General features: G+C 42.9%; 2 protein-coding genes across 3 annotated transcripts in view; both read left to right on the forward strand.

Annotated features, from left to right (window-relative positions):
- The window catches only part of sars2 (seryl-tRNA synthetase 2, mitochondrial), a 177302-nt gene that overhangs the window by 50031 nt on the left and 105497 nt on the right, over nt 1-21774 (forward strand). The gene's annotated exons all lie outside the window — the stretch shown is intronic.
- On the forward strand, nt 1705-6621 carry LOC132979824 (homeobox protein otx5-A-like). Of its 2 annotated transcripts, none has more exons than XM_061045663.1 (3): nt 1705-2504; nt 3635-3801; nt 4025-6621. In XM_061045663.1, the coding sequence occupies exons 1-3, from the start codon at nt 2405-2407 to the stop codon at nt 4661-4663; spliced, it is 906 nt and encodes a 301-aa protein (XP_060901646.1). In that variant the 5' UTR covers nt 1705-2404; the 3' UTR covers nt 4664-6621. The 2 variants fall into 2 exon arrangements, with proteins under 2 accessions (XP_060901646.1, XP_060901647.1); XM_061045664.1 differs by having other exon boundaries at nt 1711-2504; nt 3650-3801.

A 21774-nucleotide genomic window follows, 5' to 3' on the forward strand; every position in this document is an offset into this window, starting at 1 on the left:
CATGTTTTGTGCAAAAGACTGAGCAGCCTACAATTGTCTACAAATTTTCACAAAACTCTTCAAAACTCTTCAAAACTTGTTGTTTCATCGTCTGAGCCTTCACGAGCACAATCTATTCAAACATTTATATTCATAAATATCAATAACATGGGATGTTTGTTGGGTCTGATAAACCTGACAATGAGCTGCCATCTGACACACAGGGGTCATAGTGGATCATTTTTTTGTGTCTGACTTTTCATGACAGAGCAAAAGAGAATTTTCTAACAGTGCATGCAACTCATTGTTACACAAACAAAGGTACTGCAGACATAAAGATAAGCAAATCTTTATGGATACTGCTGAATCTGCTATACCCACTTCTAAATCCCTCATATTAAGAACAAAGATTGATTCACAATATTCAGTCGTATGCTGCCATTTTTTTCCCAGGGTGGTGAAGAGGACGACCTTCCCTACTCTGTCTCTAATTTGTGAGTATACGCACTGACGAAATGTGCAAGAGGAGGGAGCATACCCACTTCTTCAGAAATCACTTCACCACTGATCGTACATTCTGGATTCTTCCGGGTGAACTTTGACCTCATGTTGAAGTCTGAATGTAAAACGCTCAGAGTGATAGAGAATAAAGGAGCATTCACAGAGTCGACAGTAAACAGTCAGGGTCAATAAACGTGGAAAAAAAATAAGATTTTCTTGGTGACAAAAACATGAAAATTATATATTTATTTTAAAAGGCCGAAACATTTGGACCAGTACGACTCACAGGAGGACACAACATTTTTTCATTTTGGTGGCATTGACCGATTTACTGACACAGCAACGACTAGAAGAATGAAATGTTTGGGTGCATTATGAGCTTTTATAGAGTTCTGATAGTCCATTAAACAGCTGTGATGATTACACTTTAGAGAATATGAAGACTGTTTGAGCCAAACCGATCGAGGAAACTTTATTATTATTATTATTATTATTATTTGCTGAAGTGAATGAATGGTTGAAAGGCCGGAGGAAGCATGTTGGGGATCAGGAGGGGATTTAATTGCAGAACAACGTGCTCTTTGTGCAGCTTTTAATCCGCCCTGGACCCCCTTCTCCGCCTCTCCGTGGCTCTACCTCTGCCTCCACACTCCGGCGGGGTCGCCCAATTATTTTTAGGAGGCCAATTTAGAAAATTGGTCCCGACTAAAGGTTATAACATGTTTATCCGGGTTTCCTAAAAACAACAAGCCGGGAGACGATTTATTCAACATAGATGTGAAAGGTAAACACTTTAAAATACTTTTATAAACACCACCTAACTCTAGTACGTCATAAATCCTTTATTCTTTATTTCTGAGTTTTTCCAATCAAACTAATATGTGAGCTTCAGATCAACAGGTGTCAGAGTGAATGCTGCAGCTACGAAAACGTGTTGCTTGGTTTGTGAATAATCAACAAATTTAAATTAAAAACATACGGAATGAACCCTACACAAATATTATCATCTTCAACTATTAATATCTGGAACTGCAGGCTCAACACCAACATATAACAGACAGTACATGCGCGCTGGAATATCCGTGAGCGCGCACCGGAGAGAGGGAGAGAGAGAGAGAGAGAGAGAGAGAGAGAGAGAGAGAGAGAGAGAGAGAGAGAGAGAGAGAGAGGGGGGAGGGCTCTAAGTGTTCTACTTGGGTAAGAAGTTACTTCTAATTAGCCAGCCTCTTCTTGCTCGCCTCACTTGTCCACTGTGCAGATCCGGATCCTCTCCTCTCTCTCTGGGACCAGGTACCACCAGAGGCCCCTGCCTACACTTCCCAGCCCCGATCAGACCTCGGACAACTAAACTGCTGTGGATCTTCTGCTTTTTGGGTACCCTTCACCTGGCGACGTCGGTGCGCACCGAAGTTACGCACGACTTTTTGTGGAGGGAGAGACAGCATCCTAGCACAGGTCTTGATAAAGCCAGCCTCTATCATTCTTCACTGTGGTGTCTGAGTTCATAGTCTTGGGTTGATTTAGGTTATTGTTTGCCTTTTTATTCGGATAGAAAGAGTTTAACATGTATGTGATTCAGCTGTGATTTTCAGGTTAAAACGGTTGCAAAGGCGCGCGGCTGTTATCTAAACAGTTAGAAAATCACAGGTGCCTGGTTCAACTGCACTAAGTCAGAGCAGCAGCAGCAGCAGCACGAAGATAGAAAAGGACAAAATCAAAATCAACAACAAAGAGACAAAGAACCAAGGCTAAAAGAAAAACAGAGAGGGAGGGAGTGACAGAAGAGAGCGAGAGAGAGAGAGAGAGAGAGAGAGAAGAGAGAGAGACACCCCCCTGGAGACTAGCTAGGAGACCCGGCCCCCGGCCCGAGAGAAGGAGAGAGAGAGTGAGGGAGTGAGGGAGTGTTTTAAAGCCGGCAGAAGGCATGATGTCCTACATTAAGCAACCCCATTACGCCGTGAACGGGTTAACGCTGTCCGGCCCGGGCATGGATCTGCTCCACTCCGCCGCCGTTGGATACCCCAGTAAGTAAAAGGCCTTTGACTTCTCACTGAACCATTTTTTAAAATTATTATTTTAAAGTTTTGATTCATTGTTGTTTTAAAAGAAAATTATTCTGAAATGTAAAAAAAAAAAAATCTGGAAGAATTCAAAGGAAAAATATTCGGTTTTTATCTTCGTGCGTAAAAAACGTAACTTATTATTTTTTACATTAATCTGCGCGGTGATGCTTTGTGATCATGAACTGCATCTCTCTCTGATTCTCCAGCATTCACAAACATGTGTTCCCTTGACCTATAAGATGTGCGGATTACAGAGTTAAAACAAACAACAATAACACATTCTGTGTGTGAATGGAGACGCAGCCTGTTCACACAGACTCCAAGCTGTTGCTCTTATCATGTAACCTATATTCACAAAAAGGATCCTCATTGTTTTATTATTATTGTTATTACACTTCTGACATTGTTCTGACGGGATTCATGGCCTCCTCGGCATCTGTCACCTTTAACAACAGAGTTTAAACTAAATGCTGCCGATCTCTGGCACTGATGGCACGAGGCGTGAAACAAAAGCTGATGGCCTTCCTGACGCAGCAGAATACTTTGAATCCAAAAATCCATCATTTCTTCTTAAAGTAAAAATCAATGTGTTTCGTTTTTCGATTTACACAAACTGTGTGAGAACAATAAGACCAAATCTATCATTTTATGTTTTCATTTTCGATCAAATACTCACAAATTTATGAAGACATTTTTGCCGTTTTCTCCTGGTAGATAAACGACACAAGACATTTTTTGACGGAAATAAATGTACATTTTCTTCCAGAGACATGGACATATTTTATGTGGTGTATTAAATGTTGCACCTGGAAGAAATTCAGTTATTTAATTTGTGAATTTAAGAGAAAATGAATTTGGGTAAATATCTATTTTATTCATTCTTTATTTAAAAATCTAATTCAACGTAAAAACTGCATATGAAGACGAAAAGCTCTCTCCAATGATTCGGCCTCTTGACTTGCTTATACATTATTTATTTTAAATCGAAAGTTTAAGAAACATGGAGTCCTCTTTGAGGCGTCCAATAAATGTTTGATTTATTGTTGGACTAATAACAGAATAACTATAGCGTAATAAATGTGCTGTTGTTGGTTTTTTCCTTGAAGACACACCGCGTAAACAGCGCCGCGAGCGCACCACCTTCACGCGCGCACAGCTGGACATCCTCGAGGCGCTGTTTGCCAAAACCCGCTACCCGGATATCTTCATGAGGGAGGAGGTGGCCCTGAAGATCAACCTGCCTGAGTCCAGAGTTCAGGTAACACACAACGAACCGTTTTTACTATTATTATATTATTATTCACATTGAGGCACGAGTCATACAACTGGCTCATTGAAGTGTGTGTGTGTGTGTGTGTGTGTGAGGGAGAGAGAGAGAGAGAAATAAAACAGGTTCCCTTATATTGCAGCTTTTACTTTTAAATGACTAGATGTATAAATGAAGTTCTGATGTGATAACCGCCTCCTCTCTGACCCTGCAGGTCTGGTTTAAGAACCGTCGTGCAAAGTGCCGCCAGCAGCAGCAGCAGAGCACAGGCCAGTCCAAACCACGGCCCCCTAAGAAGAAGGCGTCCCCCGCCCGAGATAGCAACACAGAGGCCAGTGCCAACCCCACCAATGGACCCTACAGCCCTCCGCCCCCTCCTCCGGGCACCGCCATCACACCAAGCTCCAGCTCGGCCAGTGCCACGGTGTCCATCTGGAGCCCGGCCTCCATCTCCCCGCTGCCTGACCCACTATCTGTCTCCACCACCCCCTGCATGCAGCGCGCCACCAGTTACCCTATGACCTACACCCAGGCCCCGGCCTACAGCCAGAGTTACGCAGGCTCCTCCTCCTACTTCACAGGCCTGGACTGTAGCTCCTACTTGTCCCCCATGCACCCGCAGCTGTCGGGCACTGGTGGGGCCCTGAGCCCCATCACGGCCTCCTCGATGGGTGGGCCCCTCAGCCAGTCCCCGGCCTCACTCTCCTCCCAGGGCTACACGGCCGCCTCGCTGGGCTTCGGAGCTGTCGACTGTCTAGACTACAAGGACCAAGCTGCCTGGAAGCTAAATTTCAATGCCACTGACTGTCTGGACTACAAAGACCAGAACTCCTGGAAGTTCCAGGTCTTGTAAATACTAAGAAGTGGGAGGTGGGGAGGCAAGGGGAAGAAGTGAGAAATCAAAAAAACAAAATCAAAATAGGTTGAAAAAAACTCCAGATTGCATTTGGTGTGTGTGTGTTAGAAGAAGGAAGACACTTTGGGACACAGAAAGAAAATTAATCCAAATGAGTTGAAGAACCAATCAGCTGAAATCACGTCTTCTTTTAAAGCTGTTTCACAAAAACATGAGTGGAGGTAAACGGATCTGTTGATGCGTGGCTTGATTGTGACAAAGATTACTGTAGTGTTTCTTAGCTGAGCAACTTTAAAAAAAAAAAAATCAGCGGTGGAATCAAAGAGCAGCGAGGAAAAGCAAACATGATTTCAATTACTGTACAATAAAATCCAGTTAGTGAGAAAGAAAAAGAGCTCCTCCTATAAGGAGCTCAGAATCTCTGTGATTCAAATACAGTTGAATTTAAATTACTGACGGCGATCGACTTTGAAATGAGCATGTGTGAACAAAGAGGGCCGCTCGGGCACATGCTGACGGCTCTTTCTGAAAAATTCAGGAGCTTTTTGTTCACACAAATGTAGTCCATCTAATTTATTTGTGAAGCTTCACTCAAAGGGTGACCGGTCTTGACTGATTTGAAGCAGAGCTTGTTTTCTAAAAAAAATCAGGAGCCTTGAGATCGATGTATCGAAGAGCCCGAGCTCATGTTTGTTTCTTCCTTCCGGACTTTGTCTTGTATTTATTTGTGATGTTTCACTTTTGCAAAGCTGCTCTTCATCAGCCGGCTGACTTTAATAAAATAAAAAAAAGTAAAGAAAGAAGCTTCGAGCCAAACAACTCAACTTCCCCGACCCGACATCTTTACAGGGCGTGTTTACAGGATGGCAACTCTTATAACGCAGACAGAAGCTGATGACTCAGTAGCCTTGTATGATATTACGGACCCTCTGCGTGCGACACAAGCAGAGGGCTAGAGTTGGTCACTGAGGTGACTGCAGTACAAACCTGTTGCCTTTGAGCATGGTTGAAATCATTAGCAGAGCGGCTCGTTCATTGTTAGTTTTAATAGGATCACCTCCAGACAATTCAGGCAACAATGGTTGCTTTGTGGCTCTTGGCAGCCAAGAACAACTCCCCCCCCCCCCCCCCCCCCTCCATCTCAGAGTGTTTGCACGAGGGGAGCAGGTTGTTGAAAAAGTAATTTTTTTAGACTCGGTGATAATCGTGTTTTGCGGTGAGGTATTCGATGGGAGAGAAGTCTGCACCAGAGAAAGGGAAGGGACTGGGCCGCCCCGCAGCCCGCCCCTTTGCACAGAGAGTTTGGTGCCTCTCTCAACTCCGACCTGTAAAGATGTGATGGCTCCACTTTGTGTTTGATGTATCTTTTGATTTTTTTTTTGTTTTTGGTATTAGATTTAAACAATTTTATGTTTCTTTTAAAAAAAAATTGTGAATTCGTTGAAGTAAAAATGGTGTTAATTTGTTTTGAAGTTGATATTATCAGTATTATCTTCATGAATATTTTGTCTCCAGCTCACACAGACATGCTAATAACTTTTTTTTTGTTGTCGTCTTTTTGTAAATATTAAAAACTTGAAAATGCAATCATGTCTGGTATCAGCGGCGAGCTGATACGCAGGCGCTCCACCCAAAACAATCTCTCTCTCTTTCTTAATTTCTAGAAAAACTGCCAACTTTGTATTTTTTCTCTGTTTATATTTTTCTGGTTTCTTCTTCTTCTTTTTTTTCAAACTCAGGGGTTTATCCAATAAAAGTAGCAGTAATAGGTCACAATGCTGTTTATGCTGACTGTACTTTTATCTTTTGCATTTACTATAATCTTCTCTGCTTATTTTTCTGACATGAATTATTTTGTATGTTTCATTCGTCTCCTGTGTTTGACCAGTCTCACCACTACCATGCTAGATAGCGATGATGTTTCTGAGACATTAAACGACTTCCTTAAAACTCTGGGATCGCTGTCTTTTTTTAAAAATGTTTTTTAATCATCTGAATATTTGCTGAGATTGTTGAAGGGCTTCACCTGTGACATGTTTCATCCCTCTCCTCAGCTCCGCCCATGGGGGCTGTGTGAGGAGAAAAGGGGACTATGGAGCATCCAGAGGGGGGACGGGGGAATCAGTTTCTGGGAGCGTTCCAATAATCCCCATAATGAGTGGGTTTAAGGCAGAGATGAGAGGGAGCAGAGCAGAGGGCTTCAAAAAACAGATTAGAACCAACAAATAAAAAACGAATCCCAACGCTCAAGCCGGTCCGATACTCAAATATGAGAGAGGGGCAGATTATTAAGGCTTGGCAAAAGTTTCTGAGGTAGCCAGAGGGTCCGGGTCAGGGCCTCAGGAGTCACGAGAAGCGCACTGATCAAATGTATCTCAACCAAAGGGTCAAAGATATCTCTATCATGCATGAGGGGCCATTTGTTTTACAGCCAGCAGTACCACACCACCGTCACACTAACGATAGAAAATTACAAGGAATCATCAGAAACACACTTAACTGTTTGCAGTGTGAAGTGTCCCCTCTCTGGATGGGGGGGGGGGGGGGTACAGGTTGGGGGACAGGATGTAAAAAGGACGCTGCTGTAGTACTGTAGAAAAGATATCTAAGATGGCGGGTAAAGCAACGGAGTCTGACCAAGTGGCTACCTCCAGTGTTGAAAAATGAGTTGGTGCAAATTCCTGCAGTTCCTGGAGTGTCCACTAGAGGCTGGCTGCAGACGCACAGGAAGTCACATACACACCCATTCAAAAAAGCCTGTTTTTACAGCAGAGATTAACATGTTTACAGCCTGGTTCAAGAACTGAAATGGGTCTGATTAGCTCATGTCTCAATCGGCACACACTGTACGGAGGGTGAATTTTAATGATGACTAATCTGTTTTGATTTGACCGCCATCGATGGGACTCTAAAGCCCCCTGCAGTAACCGATGGGTGACGTCACTCAGGTTTTGTCCATTGTTATTTAAAGTCTATGATTAATACCCGTGTTCAAATTCCCACATTGACAGTAGACACAGCTATATTTACAGCCTGGTTAAAAAACTATGTGGTATTAATAGCTCATGTTTTTATTGGTAAAAACTGTACAAGGAAATTTGTTTTTACTGCAGATATAAACATGTTAACAGAGCTGGAATTCAACCTGCAAGTGTTGCAACATTTTTCTGAGGGTGTTTTCACACCAATAAGCTTGTTTGCTCTGGTCTGAATCACAAACCAGTTTGTTCCATTGTTCCATAATTACATCAGGTTTGGTCTGTGTTCACACGGGGACATTTACCAGTGGACCAAAAATGTGTGAGGCGCCAGGAAAATGCGTTCTGATTGGTCGGAATTCCTTGCTATAAAAATCCTGGAAGTAAAAACAACATGTTCAGAATTGCATTGGCCACGAGTGACATCAGTCATCGGCACAGTTGCTTGCAATTGGCTGGGTACACATACATCAGAGCTTAGTCTGCGGGCGAGCCGTCAGATTTTTAACAGGTTTTAACACATGTTCAGAAATGATTAACAGAGCGGATCATTGATGCAGTAACTTAAAATCCAAAAAACACAAAGCTTCCTGCAGGTCGGGTCGAGCCGCACCAGACTCTGAAAGAAAGTGGACTGAGATCAACCTTTTCAAGTGGTCTGGTATTCGGTTGTCCGCACCAGGGTGATTGACAGCTTTCACACCAGCGCAAACGAAACAGACTCGAGTTCATTTTAACCAAACTCAACAGGCTAGGTGTGAAAACGCCCTTAGATCCTGAAGTGAAAAGTTACATGAAACTACAGGTAAATTCATCACACAGATTTGAAATGCTAATCACTGTTACACTACGCCTCGACCACTGTTACTTCTCTCGGCTGGTGACTGCACCTTTGTAATCAAATTTGCCGAGTTACAGCGAGGCTCTGCCTTCTGAATGGGATTTAGCCTGAGAACAGAGAGCGGAGTTCAGCCTCACGGTGACACAGCATAACCCCGACCATGCAGCCCAAAAGCTCATTACAAAGGGCAGTAGATTACGATCACTAACCAGCTTGGGATTGTAATGGTTGGTCATTTACACGACACTTGTAGGAAATGTTACACTTTTGCTTTTTGTGTTTTATACGGATATGCAGCATAAAAACACAGACTTGAGTATCCCGGTTATGAGTCTTATCCTGGTTTAGATCATATTTAGGATGTGGTGTTTACCTGCACACAGTTTAACCTGGTTATTAATGCATCTTATTTGTGCAAGCTGCTGCAATTTTAAAATCTGAGATAAATGACTTGAATAGGTCAACCTTTTGATGCTTTCTGAACTCCCAATCATATTTAGTTCTATTATTACCGAAAGAGTCGGGATTCTGAAATCGGGATATGATGTTGCATGCACAAACGTAAAAACTAGTTAGAAAACCTGATCAAAACCGGGATAGTCCATGTAAACACATTCAGTGATGGATAGACATAGTGTATAGATAAGAGATAATAGATTGACAGAAGGACAGACAGGCAGACAGACTCCTTCCTGTGCTCTGCAGGCAGTGTGTTCCTGTAATCCTCCAGCAGCAGCATATGGGCTCTGAAGCACAGAGACACAGACACAGATACACTCAGGACTTATAAATATGATTCATTTCTTTCCTCACTCTAATCCCTCGCAAACAAGCTGGTGGCCAGCCTGCTGTGGACGCACACTGTAATCATTCTACAGGCTGCTGCCAAAGCTGACCGGCCCTCCACATCATCCCCCCCCCACACTCCCCCCGGCCCCCCCACCTGCACCCTCCATCCCTGCCTCCATTCTTCCTCCCTCCTGCAGGCCCGCAGTCCATTTTCCTCTTAATCAATTCCTAATCCTGAGGCCACCGTGCACACACACGCTGAGCACGTGCCCGAACACACACACACACACACACACACACACACACACACACACACACACACACAGAGACAATATGCATACATGTACAAACAGACAGTCAATATCAAACATGCTGCAGACAATAGACTAAGTGCACATTCACACAGACCACTTATTAAATCGTTTGTTTTTCTGTTTTTCTATCAGGACTAGAATAAAATACAATGAAAAAGAAATCCGTTATAAAACAGAGTTGAATGACGATCCCGTCAGTGTCAAGTGAGGGACATTTTGCTCTGTTGTGTTGGAACAAAACAAAGTCAAACCAGGCTGAGCAGTGGTCCACAACACTATTTATAGGCTGTTTGTGTTCGCTGTAATTAGGAGCCGGATCGTGTGTTCATTAGAGCTTAATTCAGTGTCCCGAGATTCTTCCTCAATCTGTGTCTGCACATATGTCAGTAACAAAAGAGAACTCCTGTTGGCTTTGCTTATTTGGGTTTAAAGTGTGACCTAAGGGCGCCCTCACACTAGGCAATCCGAGCCCAAAGGCCACTTCATTTGACGAGTGTGAGAGTACACTTCACTGGCCCTGGCACGGTTTGAAGAGGTGGGCTTCAACACGGTACTCTTGCTAATGCACGAGCACAAGCACAGGTACTCAACATGGACATGACGTATAATCAATGCAACTGTTCCTCCTGACAACTAGGGGGGGAACATGCTTCGGCAACTGGGCCCTTAAACACTGAGTCCCCTCTCATGTTTTCAGTCTTTGTATTTTGTATGATGGATGTGCAAAGCCACTCTGTTGTCACTCATCGCTCAACAGCTCAGTGAAGTCTCGGGATCTGTTCCTTAATAAGAGGAAGTGTCGATGGTCATCGTTTTGTAAATAGAATTTTCAAGAATAAAGTTGTGAATGGGGAATACCAAAATCACAAAGGGACACATGTGGATGAACATATTGAAATTAATCAACACTGCTTTGAGATGAAATCTCTATGGTTATAGATTCTGAATAAATCTGCAGAATCTGTGGGCGCAGGACTGGACTCAGGTATCGGAAGAGGTTCTGTATGTAGAATGAGTTTAATTGTCCGCTGGGATTTCAGCAGACTGAATGCAGAAGAAACAGCCGGTGTGGAGGGCACCTATCCACGCTCATCGGACAACAATGTAGCATGAATTATTCTCTATAAACAGACTTCGGAAGTGATCGAGTGAGCGGCCAATTCGTTTGTTTTGGCAGCAAGACTGTGCAGAATTTGTTGAATGGAGTTTATGGTGACTGAATGATGTTTTGCTTGTTTTGTGGAACCCACTCAGAGTTTTGCTTTTGGTGTGGACGGTCTCTAGAATTTCTGAAGGACACTGTTACGGACAGATCTTTAGGTTTTTGTTTCTTTCTGTCTGTCGTTTATGAAAGAGCTGGTTGTGAACAGGAAGTGCTGCAGCTGGGTTTTAATGTTTTGGGTGGACTACTACAAATCCCAGTGCTGACAGCTTTTGGGGAGGAAAAAAAGAAGTAATTGCCTTCCCAACTGTTGATGAGAGGCTGCCGATTGGACATTGGGCACACCTGTTCAGGACGACCAGCGCTACACACTCTCCACTCTCGTCACAAAAATCAAAACAAAAATCTGACCTCAAAGGGAAAGGGAACGGGCTGGCGGCTCAGGGAAACTGATGATGGGGTCCGTCGGACCGCGGTGACAGGACGCCTTCAATCGAGTAAGCTGCATTGTTTCCACTCGCCTTTCATTTACAGATCAGCTCCTATTTTTTGTTCTTTTTTATGTTTTGTTTAAGGTGCGGCATAACATCACAGAATAAACGGAATAACCAAGGACACTTCCAGACTCGTTCATGTCCTTAAAAAAGTCCAGAGACCGTCAACACAAAAAGCCAAACTGCATTGTTTTGAAAGTTTGAAACTTCATACATGGGCTTCATACTGGGAACTGTTGATGGCTGGGATGCAATGCACAAAGTTTTAAATGGAGCCTTGCGTTAGTTTAGGCGAAATACGGTAGTCTTTCCCGCAGGCGGCTATCAGTTGATCTAAGAACCGCCCCAATGCCAACCAATAAGGCGGTCTATTCAAACCATTCTGCCTCTCACTCCTCCTGCATCACATCCACTCTGCTGTGCAATTCTCCCTTCACCACCACGACCTCCACCAGCTTCAGTCAGCACATTTTTATATTCTAGGGTGAATTACTGCTGAAAGCTAAGAGCAGAACCTATACCGCCAAAGACAACTGTATAAACCACAAGTGCAATAAATGGTTAAATCTTTGATGAGAGTATTCCTGACAGAAACATCATCACTGATTAGTAGCAACAAGATGACAAATAAATATGTTAAACTTTCAGCAGGAGCAGAGAATCATTATCTTTTTTTTTTACAAGGAAATATTTTACTAGATAAATAATTCCCAGTGATTCCCAAAGTGTGGCCTGAAGTTATTTGGGGGAGGAGGGGCAAGAACCAATGCACACTGTTTTGCACTGCCAGCAAAGGGCAAAGCATGCTGAACTTTGTGAGAGGTAGACGTAAGGCTAATGAATCTACACTGGATGTCACAACTATACCGAAACAAAGACAACACAATATGAATAGTCATGTCTCACCCTCGGCTTCATCCCGTACAGCATTGGGTAATAATAAAGGGAGACACACTCCTTCCTTATTACACATCCTATTGGGGATGTAACGATTCACTCAACTCACGATACGATTCTCTCACAATTTATTTTACAAAATTAGACTCTAGACAAATTATGAGACAACTGAAAAAGATTCCTTTAAATTTTACATGAAAACATACCAATGCACCTCGTAATCTCTTAGGCTATTGGTATACTGTACTCTAAATTTCCCACCCAAATGTTTTTTAAGTGACGCGTCCAACAGAGTATAAACGGCCTCTGATATAAACAATGACATGTAAGACTACTCTTGCATATTTAGTTGCATACTAGCCAATTAGAGACAGATGAGGGAGGGTTATCCCTTTAGCATCCAAGGAAAAAAAATTCCAGCATACCACACAATATTGTCAATTAGTCATTGGTGTGAATCAGAGGAGTTTTAGAAGTGGGTATACCCTTTGCAGAGTGAAAAATAAGGGGTATACCTGCGTATACCCTGCACTACACCACAGCTTACAACCAACCGCCTCTGCTCTACAGCTCATGATATTATTGCGATTCATTTTTCAGAGTACCAATGTGAACCTTGACACCTTTGAATCGATTTTTTATTGCCTCACAATTAATCTTTACATCACTACATCCTACCTATGAGCTGTTTTTTCTGCAGTTGCCTCAATGAACACAGAAAACAGATCAAATCTAGTCATTGAAAATGAACAAAGAGCGTCAGACTCACAGCTGCACCGAGACTTAGATCTGTAGCACTAAACATGCCCACACCAGTCGTTGAAATTATTGTAAATAAATCATCCAACAGGCATGAAGAAGTCATTTACAGTTCTTACACCTTCACATTAAACATCTGTAACCCAGTCCAATGAATATGAAACCGTTTGAATAACTTCATACAGTGGTCAAATTTTCTGAAAACTCCATCAGAATAATTTGCACGAGTCATTGAAAAAGATTTGTGAACGTGCGGTAATGCTGCTAAATCACGTCGTAGTGCTGCTGTGTAAGTAGGTGTGAGGGATCTGCAACCCGTGGTGGTAACAGGATCAGTCTTACAGTGTGAATGGATCAACCAGCGCACTGTCAACCTCAGCATACACTTCTGCTAAGGGCTTTACCACAGATTACAACTTAACACCTAGTTAATATCACTAATAGTAAAAGTCAGAGTTTAGAGGCACAGATTAATCATATGTCCGACTAAAACACTGGATTACGGCACCGTTTGGATTTAGTTGAGAGAACGTCAACAAAAATGTCTTTGTTGCTTCACTCATGTTTTCATGTGTTTCTGAACGCATGGATGGAATATTTTCTAATTCACAGGTCCCTCTTCCTCAGACCCCCCCCCCCCCCCCCCCCCCCCACACAGACACACACACTTTGGAGCTGCTTGGTGGTTGTAGCTCTTTATCCAAGGGGTCTACATTAAACATAAGAGTGTTAAGTTTGTATTTGACCCTGATTCCAACTTGCACCCCCATTTTTGTTGCTTCCAACCTCTACAGATATTTATTTTCTTCTGTAAAGGCCTCCGCCTTTCTCCACCCTCATGTTTCCTCATGTGCCCCCTCCTTCCTTGCCACCTCTCCCAGCATGCCCCTTTGCTCCCTCCGCTCCACCTCTCCTTGCAGTTTGTTATTCTTGCTGATCTAATTTAGAGAATGTCCCAAATCCTCTTAGTGTCCTGCTCCCTCAGCGCAACACTAAGTGAATTAGACAGGATTACTGTCTCCATCTTCCTCATCCACCTCCTCTTCTTCGTCTCCATGCTGTCCCTCTCTCCTCGTCCCCCTATCTCGACGTCCCTATGTCCATCTTTCTGCGGACATTTCTCTCTTCGTCGGCAGGATTTAATCCTTCTCCCTCTCCAGATGACAAATTGGTTGCAATGTTCCCCCGGCGACAGATGCTCTCACAGGCCCAGTGCATCATGGGACATAAACTATCGTTAATTAAACTTTGACCTCTTGCAAATAAAAATAGAAAAAAACTCTGACATAACACAGCAGGAAGTGCACCAGGCATCCGCACGTACAGCTCGTACAGGGAGATGTAATGGTTGAAGAAATAATGATGCTGCCAAGTCCAGTTACCATCTCTCACTGATCTGTTTATTTCTACCTTCTACTCTCAGGTGGAACAAGAATAACCACATTTTGGGTGAAAGGAGCAATGTCAGAACCATGTTTTACATTCTGTCACCTTGGAGAATCCCTCAGTCCAGTTAGCCAATCCAGTTCCAGATTCAGTGCAATATACTTTAACCTGTAGTCTGGCTCTCAATCGTACCAAAGCAGACACATTTAGGATGCATATTTTTTCAGGACACAAAACTCTCCTCCAAAAAAAACAAACACTTTTCAAGTGATTTCAGAGTGGCAGACTATTTTCCAAACTCAGAATAAAATGAGAGATGTGCAAGATTTGGGGATTTGCAAGATTTTTCAAGTGAGGCCGGCTGTTTGGTGTGAGGTGATCGTAAAAGTCAATCTGAGTTTGTTTTAGCGTAGTCTGATTCTCTTGTCTTGACGGTTACGATAAAACCAAAGATGTTTAATATTATCACAGGTCTTTAGTCTTGTCTCATGCAAATTGTGATGTTCAATGATGTGACCAACCAATAAGGAGCCGTCTCGCCAGCACCAAACAGGAAGTTGCAAACTAGTAATGGAGAAGTGGAGAGAGCAACAATGCCTCTTAGACGTGTCCTCCTTGTTGTATCTCAATAAAGTGGATGTTAGAACATACTCGGTTCTAACAGGGAGTATGAACTCAATCAATATTTTTAGGATTTAGAGGGCCGCAGCAATTTGTGTCCACCTTTTTTCTTTCTCCACTCTGTCGATGTACAAAGAGGAGGACGCGTCAAAGAGACATTCTTACTCACTCCACAAGTTTCTCCTGCTCTTCGGTTTTCTAGACTAAAGTTGAAAGTATAAATTTTCATCAGGTGCATGATGGAAAATAATCTCAATAGGTAAGTAGTTGTAGTCTTAGGGTGCGTTCAAATTGTCCTTTTTGCTTAGGAAGGTTCCTAACTGAGAGAAATGACCCGGAAGCATTGAAGCGGTGGCCATGATAAGAGCCGTTCGAATTCTCTAAACTCTAAGGAAAGGTGGATCAATGCTTCCTTTATAACCTCCTTTAGCATAGGATACACTGGACCATCCTTTACGAAAAGGAGATGAGATATGCCGTCCCACATTTCATTGCGGCTGCAACATTTAAAGCAAGTCGCGCATCCGACCGTTCATGAAAATGAGTGATGACCGTAAAGGGATGCAGATCATGTCAGGGACATTTTTAGCCAGATGATGTTTTATTCAACATATTTCATTCTTAAGAATTCTTTGTGCAATTTTGATCAATATGCTTAGATATCGATCTAATAATACATACAAATGACAGGAATACTCAGATAACTCATCATAGTACCTTCTGATATTTGTTAAATAATTATGTGTGCATTGTTTGTATTTGTACATACTGTACTTTAGAAACAGTACTAAAAGTACAGTATGATCTGAAGTGCACATTTGTGCATGAGCTGAATTTGCAGCAAAATCGTAATATACATAACAGTGCTGTAATGGCATGGACAAAAACTATATGCAAAGTGCACAATTGTGCCTGACCTGAATTCACATCACCCACAGTGCCCCTAGTGGAGAGGGGCGTCATTACAACGGGGAAAAAAATCGATCTCAGGATTTCCCTGAAATGATATTGAATTGGTAAAATAATAATTGCAATGCATTGATGAATTGATATTTTTAACCAGCCCTATTGCAAACTATATGATAATCCTGAGTTTTATGGCATCCATTCCCAGATGTATTGGTTCATTTTGTACAACAATGACAACATTCATATCTCACCGATACACGGTTCAAAGGCTTCTTCAGCTGCTACTATCAGAGGATTTATAGCTTCCAGTAACGGGGAAAAACAATCAAATTTCTACTTCTTACATTTTCACTAATGCATTTAAATTCAATAGAAAGCCACACTTGGTGTTTCGTTGTAAATGACTTTTTCCTCTCTATCATCTGAGAGAGTGCAGAGCTCTCTGTTGGCTCCTGCTTTTAACCTTTGACCCATCACTTCACCATATTCGCTTCATTTTTTTTATCTGACTAACTTCGATGTGAATGCACATTTTATCTCCTGCTAAAATGTTTTTTTTAAAAAAGGGTTTCTGAGCTCCACTTCAAACACTTAACTGCATGTAAAGCATCTGACCCCATACAAAGACCATTGTGTTGTTCAATCCCTCTTTTTAGCGTAAACCCCTGCATATCTTCACCCCCCCACCTCTTTATGTTCCCCTTTCTTTGTCTCAATCACTCTCTCTCTCTCTCTCTTCATTTCTTCATCTGCAGGCCATCTGAACATCCCTCCTCCTCCTCCCCACTTCTGCTCCCTCACTTTCAGTAATTCCAGCGTTGCCTCTCTCTCGCTCGCGTAGCTCGGCCTAATCCAGCCCTGACCTCAATCCCGTGATGTAACGGATCATGTGATGTGGGGAGAAAGAGAGAGAGAGTAATAGAAAAGAGAAGAGAGAGAGGAACAGGGGACGTGAAGTGGGGAAACATGGTCTAATCCTCGATGCTGGAGCCGAGGACCAATCACACACTGATGGAGGGGGGGTCAGGGGTGCCTCCATTAAGTTACAAAATGTTAGTCAGACACACACTGATGCACTGACATACCAGCACACACACACACACACATGGGTCCTGTAAACAACAAGTCAACATGTTTGTTTCATCTGTGACTCAATGGTTATTTACATGCCAGTACATGCCTGTGGGCTGCCAACAACAAGCACATCAGCCAGTCAGACACAAATATTTACTGCGTTCAATAACAGAAATATGCATATACCTAATTTTCTGTTGCTCAACCAAAGTGTGGGTGTCAACGCTTCAGTAAATTCAACCAAAGGCATTTTAGCCTCTGAACAGATGAAAGACTTTCTTATTGTAAAAATCAATGTAGCTGTCCTTTAAATACTGATTACTATCATAAATAAAATACATGAAGGCCTGGGGCGCTGGTGACGCAGTGTATGGAAGCTGTAGTCTTCCAAGCGGGCGGCCCAGGTTCAAATCCGACCTGTGGCTCCTTTCCCGCATGTCGTTCCCCACTCTCTCTCTCTCCTCCATTTCTGACTCTATCCACTGTCCTATCCTTCAAATAAAGGCCCAAAAAGCCCAAAAATAAACCGAAGGCCAGTTTCTGCTTCCACTTTAAAAAATCTACCACACAACTTCTTCACAGTGACTTTTATTCTTTAAAGGAAGAATGTGCGACATTTTGATCCAGTAGAGGTCGCCCTTGAGCACCAGAATTAAACCAAAACAAACTGCTGTTTGGCCACGCCCTCCTCCATGGAACGCACCATGCGTAAGCGGTGGAAAAAATTGTCCTTTTCTCGAGCTGCAATCACCTGTTTCATGCATTGTTGTGTTAGCATGCTAATGGGAGTGTAAGCGACGTGGGTGTGTGAAGGAATAAATCAATCCAAACATGTTCTGGGTCTTTCTCATAACTTTTAGTCGCACGGTACATTTAACAACCTCTCTTCTTCCCTTCCCCTTTTTCTCTTACTACCCAGCTAACTCCTCCCTGAACAGCGCCCCTGATAACAGGATATTAACATTACTGCAAACAGACCTGTAACCAACATTGTAGCAATAATTTAAGAACATACTAAAGTTATATCTGCACAAAGAAAGAACATAATAAACATATGTTTCTAACTTATTTGCATATCCCATTTTCACTCTTACATTAGCGCTCTTTAGTTAGCTCGTAGCTTCACATTGCATGTAAATTGACACAGAATGAGCGTGATCTAAAAACTTTAACATCCAAATAATCAGTGAGTATGTTCTTCTTCTCTCTAGTCCTTGACTAAAACAGCTTTTATACACAAGGGGAGGAGCCGGCTGTCCCGTCCATGTAAACACGGCTCTGACAACAACACAGCCAGCAGGACTCGAGCTTCTCTCTCATTGTAGACAGTCATGACTCAGAGACACATTTACACAGGATAGACTTGATTTATGATATATATACTGTATGTGGAACATGTTGCACATTCTTCCTTTAAAGAAGTTATGATTTCATGACTCGTTCAACTTTGACATAAAGTATGCAAATATAAAATTAGGTAATGTCTCATAATCATGGCAGAATTAAAGAAAGATTTTATTACTTAAAGACACGTGCAATATTATGTTCATGGGGTTTTTAGTTACAGATGGGACAGATCCGATATCGGTACCAGGTCCGATTAGACGTACATATTGGTTATTGGACTGACAGCGAGTGAGATGGTTTGGCACTTTGACAGTTCTCAACTCGTACAGTCTCGCTGAAGACGTTCAGACTGAACTGTAAGTGTCCATAAATTGGCCAGCACGATCGGGTCTATCGCTCATTCATCCCTCTAACGCACTCCCATCTCAGCTGTCATTTTCTGGGGCTGTCATTGGGTAATCACAGTCATAGTCATAGACATAGTCACGTCAGCAGTATCATCTAACAAATTCAGAGACTCCTGGATGCACACACACGCACGCACAGTATGTGTTGTTTTGCTTATTTCTCCTTGAATGTGATGTTTTTGGTTTCACTGTGAGAGACTTTTAAAATCCACGTGTTAAAGGTACAGTATGTAGATTCCACCACCAGGGGGCTCTCAATCAATCAAACCAGGTAGTGACTACGCTGACACCACCTACCCCACCGCATGGCCTCATCTGGTCCCCACAGCTCAACTGTGTAGACGGGTGGACAGCAAGAGCTAGGACATCATTGGGGTCCTCAAAACGATAGCCATGTGTTAGGTTTAGTCACACTTTACATCTGTCACGTTTCCTAAGTTTCTTGTTTGTTACCATCATGTTTCACATCTTGTGCTTCCTGTTGTATCATGATTCTAACCCTCGCGTCTCGTTTCAAATCCTCCATATAGCGGCTAAGCTAGCGACTTAAAGTCGCTGAGGAGCTACATAGACGGGCTAATTAATTGATGCACTTGCCGGCTTCGCTCCTGAGTGTCTTGTGAAATAAGACAGTCCAATATCTTCTTTGTTTATGGAATATTTATTTCTCTTTCCACCGTGGTCTTCATAAATGTCATATGTGCACGATTCCAACAATGGTCCATAAATTTCACGCTCACTCTGTGTTACCTCAGAGCGTAGCACAGCGGTCAAAAAACTGTATGTGCTCTCCATCTATAGAAAAACCTGACATCCCAGTGAAAGTTCCTACCTATGAAGAGTTTCACCTTAACTTAAAGGTTACACCTGCTGGAACAATGTGTGTCTTGCACTTCATACTCCTAAACATGCTTCCTACTCCGCTTCCTGCCGTCACCTGTGCCTGCTTCACCTGTGTAGTTGTCTCCACTCCCCTTGAGTATTTAGTCTGGCTGTTTTGGAAACCGTCTACTATCCTAGTAGTTCGTACTGATTTGGCCAAAATACAGCATGCAGTATGTGAGCAAATGTGAGCTCTGAAGTGCACAGAATTTTCCTTTGTGTGTCTTGCATCTTGCGTTTGGTTTCTGTGAATTATGGTTCAGTGTGACAACATTGCTCTTAGCATTCAGCAGTGGTTAACTTACTGTTCTGGTCTTCCATTTAAACTGTGGTCTTGATGTTATTTTAAATTTCTACCCAGTGAATACCACAACACTTTGTAGGTGTTTTATGCATAGCTTCAGTTTTTCTGTAACGATGTGTGTGGCTTCATCGACCCCTGCAGTTTTGCTACTTGACTAGCAGATTGTGCTAATGGCTAAACATGCTTAATCCCTGGGAGCAATTCCCGACGCCCTCTGGCCCCTAAACCTCAGGTTTTCCAGCCCCCCACTCACCATGTCTCTTTGTGCGCTTGTACACTACATTAATCTGCGCCCATGTAGTCTGAACCCACTCACCCCCCCCCCCCCCCGGGACCAGCTCTGACCCTCCCACCACATTACTACAACTTCAACACACACTTAAAGAACACTATTTTTTTTCTGCCATTTACAGCCAGTCATCCCTCAACAGCGACGTAACTCACAAGCTGTTTTCACACATGCACTTCAAAAAATTTCAGGAGGACTGCTCCTCCGCTTGGCATTGTTTCAGCTGTATTCTTTAAATAATTATAATAATAATTTAATCAAGCTTACTCGTGCTGAAGAAGTTCCCCTTCATAGCGATGAGGTCTTAGCATGCTTCAAACATTAGATTGGATTAGACATACGCTTCCAACATTAAATAAATACTTTGACACACTCCCTGCTGGCCAGGGAAACAATAGAGGCTGTGGTCTGTGAAATAGGTTCATCACACTCTGAAACTTGTCCAAACGGTACATGTACAGAATATATGTCTGAACATGCATTTTAGGGACATTTTGTAGGATCTTTTAAAGGGTTTCACACTTAATTCAATCTCTCTCTGTGTCTCAACTGTAACTGCACTAAGACATTTTATCTGATTGAGCAATGACAAATACTTAAAGACTACAACCACTGCCATCTATCCATCCATCGATTCATCCATAAATAAATCCATCATCTTTCATCCATCCATCAAACACATACAAATCTGTCTACAGGAAATGTGTTCCTGTGCTTCTTCCCCCCTAAAAGAGGCCCCCCCCGACACACACACACACACACACACACACACACACACACACACACACACACACACACACACACACACACACACACACACACACACACACACACACACACACACACACACACACACACACACACACACACACACACACACACACACACACACACACACACACACACACACACACACACACACACACACACACACACACACACACACACACACACACACACACACACACACACACACACACACACACACACACACACACACACACACACACACACACACACACACACTACCATTTGTGTACTAATCTCGGGTCAACCTCTCAACCTGCTTCTACCAGCTGTGCCCCCCAGTCTTCCCCAAACACACACACCTCTCTTTTTTCTCTTTAGCTGTTTTCACACATGCACCTCGGAAAATTTCAAATATATTTCAAGAGAACTGACCCTCAAATTTTCCTGTGTTGCTTGATTACACTTGTCCCTCACAGCATGACATTTTTTCCGTCAGTCAAATGAGGAGTAAGGAAAGGATAGGTTTGGTTTCAGTGAGTGAGTCAGCCTCTTGCAGGAGGGGAAAAATACTAGGGGGGAGAGTGGGGGTTTCTAGGAAAAGGTCTTGCTGAAAAAATATACCAGAAAAGGTTATTTATTTATTTTAAAACGCTATTTCTCTCTCATTCTTCCTCAACTTCCATATCCACCTCTCTCCTCCAAACACATCCCATCTCTCCATCTCCCATGCACCATCCAGACCACCATCTTTACCCGCCGACCCCCACCCCTACCCCTCCACCGACTACCAATCCCAGCACTGTGTTAATCTGGTGCTGGTCTGACGGTCAGCACTTTGAGAGGCAGACAGACAGATTGGCTTTAATCCCCTGAGTGCCACAGATGGAGCGCCGCTACCCGCACGA

Source organism: Labrus mixtus, chromosome 9 (assembly GCF_963584025.1).
Source record: "Labrus mixtus chromosome 9, fLabMix1.1, whole genome shotgun sequence".
Classification (NCBI taxonomy): Eukaryota; Metazoa; Chordata; class Actinopteri; order Labriformes; family Labridae; genus Labrus; species Labrus mixtus.